The 8,064-nt window shown below is 39.9% G+C and overlaps 1 protein-coding gene across 1 annotated transcript in view; it reads right to left on the reverse strand.

Moving 5' to 3' along the window:
* The window catches only part of LOC116689860 (trace amine-associated receptor 1-like), a 12,948-nt gene that overhangs the window by 792 nt on the left and 4,092 nt on the right, over nt 1–8,064 (reverse strand). Inside the window, 4 exon segments of the mRNA XM_032516515.1 lie at nt 1–23; nt 4,184–4,309; nt 4,449–4,562; nt 7,073–7,185. The exon segment at nt 1–23 is cut by the window's left edge and continues 2 nt beyond it. Of these exon segments, the coding sequence (XP_032372406.1) occupies nt 1–23; nt 4,184–4,309; nt 4,449–4,562; nt 7,073–7,185 (376 nt within the window).

An 8,064-nucleotide genomic window follows, 5' to 3' on the forward strand; every position in this document is an offset into this window, starting at 1 on the left:
GGTTGGTGGGGGTGTGGAGCTGCCTGGAGAGAAAAAAGAGCAACAGACTGATTACTGTTTCTAGCATCACTTGTCATAAAAGCATTTCACACCCCAAAACACTCTGAAATACAAGAACTGATGGATGACTATGATGATGTATAAAGTAAACAATAAGGTCAACAACTCCTGTATAGGTAATGTGTGGTAAACAGGAGACTGGACCTGACTGTTTAGGTTATCATTAAAAGCAGAATCCTATGGAAAAACTGGCAAAATCCCAACACAACAAACACTGATTTGTACCCTTCTCTCTGTGACTTTGGTAATGCATTGTGTAACCAAATACTACATAGCGGCAGAGGTAATTGTGTAGTCTGCAACTTAATACAGGTGCACACAATTGACACAAGAAACCAGCAAGCCCCTTGTAGTTTATTTCACTGGCAAGAAGGTCTAGACAGCCGGAGGAGGAGGGTGAGGAGGAGAGAGAGGATAGGAGGGAGGAGGAGGAGGAGGAGGAGGAGGAGGAGGAGGAGGAGGGAGGAGGAGGTGTGTGGTGCTGCCTGGAGAGGGAGAATATCGTCCACATACTTTAAAACATAAAGCCTTAAAAAAAAAATGTCACTAGCTGGGAAATTCAGCAATGTTTTTAAATGCAAGAGGGTACGGAAATGGTGAAAAAACAACCCACATACTAATCCTAGTCAAACACCACAACATTCCTCTGGTGATCATTTTTTATACACCAGATGAAAAAGAAAATTAAATTGTTCAGTTTATTTATATAACATATTGTTAAGCATTATATATCTGCCTGAAGTGGGAGATGAGATGATGACCCACAGGTTAGAGCCACAGTGAGCAGAAATTGATGAAAGCAGAACATACACATAAAAACATGAATCAGGGGGACCAATTTTCCAAACTGCGCCCCCTCATCCACCCCTAGTCCAGTACTGTACACCTTTGTCGGGGCACTTGCTGGGCCTTGGGTTAGCGCACTGGGAAGAGGACATCAAAACACAACAACTTGCAACCTTCCTGTTGCCAGCTGTGTCGCTACACATATCTTCATCATTCAATCAATCAACTGGTATTGTCTTGTCAACCATGAGACTTTGGGCAGATTAGACCAGTCAGTCTAGTTACAAACCACATTCGGGCAGGAGGAAGGATTACCAGGACAACGGGTATTACGTTTTACCTTCCTTACTGTGGAGAATGGCAACATTTGTACAGTCTGTAGAACCGCCTAACCCAGGTGCAGATTCACTTTTCGCTTCCACACCGAGCCAGCGGCAATCAAAACAGCAACCATGTAACAGGCGGCAGTGGCTCAGTGGTAGAGCGTTGCCTCCAATCGGAGGGTTGGTGGTTCGATCCCCGCCTGCAGTCATGGTCAAAGTGTCCTTGGGCAAGACAGACTGCAACCCAAGTTGCCCCCGGTGCTGCGCATCGGAGTGTGAATTGTGGTGAATGTATCTGATGAGCAGGTGGCACCTTGTACGGCAGCCCCGGCCACAGTGCATGAATGTGTGTGAATGGTGATTGTTTCCTGTAGATGTAAAAGCGCTTTGAGCAGTTGTTAGACTGGAAAAGCGCTATATAAATACAGCACATTTACATTTACATTTACCCATCGGAACTAGAACTACACTGCCACTTACGTAGATTTGGTAGCAAGGTATACATTACCATAACAAATTAGGCAGCTTCATTGTAGAGCACATTTCAGCAACAGGCGATTACAAGTGCTTACACACAAATCATTAACAGATAAAACACAAGTACAACAGTAAAAATCATAAGCATTAAAACCGGTAACACACTGAATAGACAGTTAAAAACAAATAGAAACATTAGGACACATAAAACACAAGATAAAAGTTACAGTGCAGCATAAGAAATTTAAAGAAATGAGCATTATTTTAAAGAAAGGCAGCATCAAAAAGAAATTATCGTTTTATCCTGTATTTATCTCAACATGAACTGACATACTAACATAGGGCAGGAGAACAATAAAAGTACCGTTACTACAATATACAATTAAAATAGGACCTTCACCGATTGATGTCAGGGCTCAGGCCCCAATGAAGCACTTCACATCCCCTTCCTTAACTGACCTAGCACTTATATTATAGCTACATAAAGAATAAAGATAGAACGAATATAATACGCTTCATTGTCCCCGAGGTGAAATTTGTCTTGGACATATTGCTACAATCTGTTGCTTCACAAAATAGTGTAACAGAAAGAACTAAATTCAAAGTCAATCAACATAAAAGTAAATACACCATAACTGAGATCAGCAAAGCGTCCTCATCCTCAAAGAGGAACCGCATGACAGCACGTCAAGTATGAAGTAAAGTTGAGTGATACAACAGAACCCAACTTGTGGATGTCCGGGCTGCTGTGTTTAACCTCTGACAGCATGCCTTTGACTTTTACCTGTTTTGTCTTTAGTTAGAAAAGAATGAAATCACGTCATTACGTATTTTAGTTACAATTTTTATGGATTTCTTCATATGCTTTAATAAAATAACAGTTTAGATTTATTCTGTAATTCACAGCCATACAGGTATTTTGTGCAATATTGTATTATTTATTGTGAACCTCCTACTGTTTGCACGTGGTTACATTATGCAGTGGGTCTATACAGAAGCAGTGCACTATCGAAGAGAAAGTCCTTTTTGTTTCTGAGTTATGACTTATCTGACGCCACTATAAGCAATACAATATGTTCATGGTTTATGTGATTTTGAGTGATCAGATCCTTAAAACAAAGATTCCATCATGTGTAATGTGTCGACGTTGCATCACAGATGTTGGTCAAAAGAAGAAATGATTAAAACAATCTGTTTTAGTTTGATCTGTTGATCTATTACTGTAGCAGAGATTTTATAATAATAATATTTGAAGTAAACTTGGTTTCTTCTTACAGTAACACTCTAATTGGCAGTGATGTCATCAGGTGACACATAAGGAACGCATGTGTGTGACACGCACTCATGCACTCACCATGCCCATGGAGATGCAGTGTTTTATTGCTTTGCCGTATGAGGATAACATTTTCAATTCTTTATTTTTACATTGTAAATTTATTTTTAACTGGCAATCCATAACACATTGAGCACACCATGGCGCACATATTAGGTCTAAACTCATAAAACATTGTGCCCTTTAAAGTAGTTGTTGTATATTCCTGTAATATTATGGATGTGTCACATTCATATTTACATGCAGATTGCATAATTCACAAACTTTTAAAGCTTGAAATATGAAGAAGGGTAATTGAAATCCTCCATAGTCTAATGGTGTTCCAGGATTGGTTGAACACATACAGAATGTGCGTTGAAATACTCCTTCAAACATGAATCAAATATGTTTTTAGGATTCCGTGTTGCTGATGTGTGATAGGTAATGTACCCTGCATTATATAAATAAATATAAAAATACGCAAGCCTATAACACCTATGGTCTATAACCTAGATTCATTAGCTGTATATATAACATACCTTTTCGCATTTCACAGAGTCTATTTCAGAATCTGAGCCTCACAGGGCCAGGCTGCAGTATCTGAAATTTAACAATGAGTTTAATAGTTTTTTTAACCAGGGTAATAAAGAGCATAGTAATTGGGTTTAGGCAGAATTAAAATAAATCAAAAATCATAAAGCTCTCAATTGTAGAACCGAGCAAGATATTTTGGCCTGAGAGACTGACGCAGTAATAAGGACAGTAACACATCAAATACACAACTACGAGAACACCAAGCTCCTGGCCGCTTTAATCTCAGATTTCTAACTTGAACAGTCTTGGAGTGCTTGAGTGAGACAGTTGCAATGTGGAACCTTATTGCTCGAGCTGAGACACAGCCACCACTACTCTCATACAAAACAATGATGACAGTAATGGGAATAATGAAGCTGACAACAACTCAGCAGCTCCTGTAATGTTGACAACACACTCTCCATGGCAGGAAATATCCCGCCTGGCTGCTTCAGGTTATCTTTCATAATAATGATATATTAAAAAAGAATAAGCCCAACACAGAAAAATACATGTTATAGCAACATTTAGAGTGATCTTGGTTGGGTAATGCAGTGGGTAACCATGCGCCATAGCGGTCAACAGAAATGAGTACAATTTTCCTATGGGGGCAGTGATCAAGATACCAGGTAAGATGTAATACAGCACACACATGAGGTCACCCAGGATCCAGCAGGTCGTTGTAAGGAGGATTTCTACTGGCAGCACTACGAGACCCACAAGAAAATCTGAGACCGCCAGAGAGAGGAGGAGCAGGTTGGTGGGGGTGTGGAGCTGCCTGGAGAGAAAAAAGAGCAACAGACTGATTACTGTTTCTAGCATCACTTGTCATAAAAGCATTTCAATATCAAGACATTTTTTTTTAAATACTTGTTCTCTCACAATCATTTCTCTGCACAGATGAAATAGGTGGCTACCTAAAGTGGGAGATGGAGATGATGACCAGCAAGTTGAGAGTCACAGTGAGCAGAGAGATGAAGCAGAGCCCGATGTAAATGAGCACCGTGTCAGCGTGAGAACGCTTCTGCTTCCTGCAGGAGGAGTTGAGCTGTGGAAAGCATAGTTCAAATCCCTCCATCATTAGAGAGAGAGGATGAGCGGCTGAGGTGTGGCAGCTTTCTGAACAGTGTTCAGACGTCTTATTACTTTTCCAGCTTTGTTGTCCCGCCTTAGTCTCGCTTTCCCAGACCTCCTCCACAGTGCTGCAGGAGGAGGAGGGTCCACGCAGCATCCCAGGATGGGAGAAACACATGCACGTTCCTTTGACCCTTGTGTTGTCCTCCCGGGTCAAAAAGATGAACATGTTGTTGTTTTTTACCCTTTTTTCGACATTTGACATTTTCAACGCATTGTATTTTTTTTCATTTCACTAACACCACCTTACTACCACTAGTTTTACTTTTTGGAACCCATGGTCAATAACACTCATTTGTATAGAATTATACCTAATAGAAATTATGAATTATAGTTGAAAGTATGTTGAGTGGATGAGTTTGGATACTGATGTGAAACAGTTTCAATTTTCACCTGAAATTCAATGAAAGTGATCAATTGTATTTGCAAAGAGCGTTGCGATGTGTCTACATTCATATTTAACATGCAGATTTGCATAATTCACAAACTTTTAAAGCTTGAAATATGAAGAAGGGTAATTGAAATCCTCCATAGTCTAATGGGTGTCCAGGGATTGGTTGAACACATACAGAATGTGGGTTTAAATACTCTTCAAACATGAATCAAATATGTTTTTAGGATTCTCTGTGTTGCTGATGTGTGATAGGTAATGTACCCTGTATTCTTTGGCTCAGGAAATAAGCAAGACTCTATAACACCTATGGTCTATGACAGGGGTTCCCAAATCTTTCAGCCCACGACCCCCAAAGTAACAGTGCAAGTGACTTGCGACCCCCCCCCCCACTATAAACGTATGAAAACATTGCGCGCAATAGCAGAGATTTTATAATAAATATATGTTGAAGGTAAACTTGGTTTCTTCTTACAGTAACACCTCTAATTGCAGTGATGTCATCAGGTGACACTAAGGAACGCATGTGTGTGACACGCACTCATGCACTCACTCATGCACATGGAGATGACATTGTTTTATTTGCTTTGCCGTAATGAGGATAACATTTTCAATTCATTTATTTTTTACATTGTAAATTTATTTCATTTAACTGGCAATCCATAACACATTGAGCACACCATGCGCACATATTATGGTCTAAACTCATAAATACATTGTGCCCTTTAAAGTATTGGTTGTATATTGCCTGTATATAATTTATGGATGTGTCTACATTCATATTTAACATGCAGATTTGCATAATTCACAAACTTTTAAAGCTTGAAATATGAAGAAGGGTAATTGAAATCCTCCATAGTCTAATGGGTGTCCAGGGATTGGTTGAACACATACAGAATGTGCGTTGAAATACTCTTCAAACATGAATCAATATGTTTTTAGGATTCCGTGTTGCTGATGTGTGATAGGTAATGTACCCTGCATTATATAAATAAAATATATAATAAGCAAGACCCTATAACACCTATGGTCTATAACCTAGATTCATTAAGCTGTATATATAACATACTTTTCGCACATTTCACAGAGTTATTACAGAATCGAGCCTCACAGAGCCAGGCTGCAGTATCTGAAATTTAACAATGAGTTTAATAGTTTTTTTAACCAGGGGTAATAAAGAGCATAGATAATTGGGTTTAGGCAGGAATTAAAAAAATCAGAAAAATCATAAAGCTCTCAATTGTAGAACCGAGCAAGATATTTTGGCCTGAGAGACGACGCAGTAATAAGGACAGTAAACACATCAATACACAACTACGAGAACACCAAGCGTCCTGGCCGCTTTAATCTCGATTTCTAACTTGAACAGTCTTGGAGTGGTGAGTGAGACAGTTGCAATGTGGAACCTTATTGCTCGAGCTTGAGACACACCACCACGAATACTCTCATGTACAAAACAATGATGACGTAATGGGAATATGAAGCTGACAACACATCAGCAGCTCCTGTAATGTTGACAACACACTCGCCATGCAGGAAATATCCCTGCCTGGCTGCTTCAGGTTATCTTTCATATAATAATGATATATAAAAAGAATAAGCCCAACACAGAAAAATACATGTTTAGCACATTTAGAGTGATCTTGGTTGGGTAATGCAGCGGGTAACAAATCGCCACATAGCGGTCAACAGAAATGAGTACAATGTTTCCTATGGGGCAGTGATCAAGATACCAGGTAAGATGTAATACAGCACACACATGAGTCACCCAGGATCCAGCAGGTCGTGTAAGGAGGATTTCTACTGGCAGCACTACGAGACCACAAGAAAATCTGAGACCGCCAGAGAGAGGAAGCAGGTTGGTGGGGGTGTGAGCTGCCTGGAGAGAAAAAGAGCAACAGACTGATTACTGTTTCTAGCATCACTTGTCATAAAAGCATTTCATATCAAGACATTTTTTTTTAAATACTTGTTCTCTCACAATCATTTTCTGCACAGATGAAATAGGTGGTCTACCTAAAGTGGGAGATGGAGATGATGACCAGCAAGTTGAGAGTCACAGTGAGCAGAGAGATGAAGCAGAGCCCGATGTAAATGAGCACCGTGTCAGCTGAGAACGCTTCTGCTTCCTGCAGGAGAGTTGAGGCTGTGGAAAGCATAGTTCAAATCCCTCCATCATTGAGAGAGAGAGGATGAGCGGCTGAGGTGTGGCAGCTTTTGAACGTGTTCAGACGTCTTATTCTTTTCCAGCTTTGTTGTCCCGCCTTAGTCTCGCTTTCCAGACCTCCTCCACAGTGCTGGGGGAGGAGGGTCCACGCAGCCATCCGCAATGGAGAAACACATGCACGTTCCTTTGACCCTTTGTGTTGTCCTCCGGTCAAAAAGATGAACATGTGTGTTGTTTGTTACCCTTTTTTCGACATTTGACATTTCAACGCATTGTATTTTTTTTCATTTCACTAACACCACCTTACTACCACTAGTTTTACTTTTTGGAACCCTGGTCAATAAACTCATTGTATAGAATTAACCTATAGAAATATGAATTATAGTGAAAGTATGTTAGTGGATGAGTTGGATACTGATGTGAAACAGTTTCAATTTTCACCTGAAATTCAATGAAAGTGATCAATTGTATTTGCAAAGAGCGTGCGATGTGTCTACATTCATATTTACATGCGATTTGCATAATTCACAAACTTTTAAAGCTTGAAATATGAAGAAGGGTAATGAAATCCTCATAGTCTAATGGGTGTCCAGGGATGTTTGAACACTAAGAATGTGGGTTTAAATACTCTTCAAACATGAATCAAATATGTTTTTAGGATCTCTGTGTTGCTGATGTGTGATAGGTAATGTACCCTGTATTATTAAATAAAATATATAAAATAAGCAAGACCCTATAACACCTAGGTCTATGACAGGGGTTCAAATCTTTCAGCCCACGACCCCAAAGTCGGTGCAAGTGACTTGCGACCCCCCCCCCCCCCATTATAAACGTATGAAAC

This window comes from Etheostoma spectabile, chromosome 5, assembly GCF_008692095.1.
Source record: "Etheostoma spectabile isolate EspeVRDwgs_2016 chromosome 5, UIUC_Espe_1.0, whole genome shotgun sequence".
NCBI lineage: Eukaryota > Metazoa > Chordata > Actinopteri > Perciformes > Percidae > Etheostoma > Etheostoma spectabile.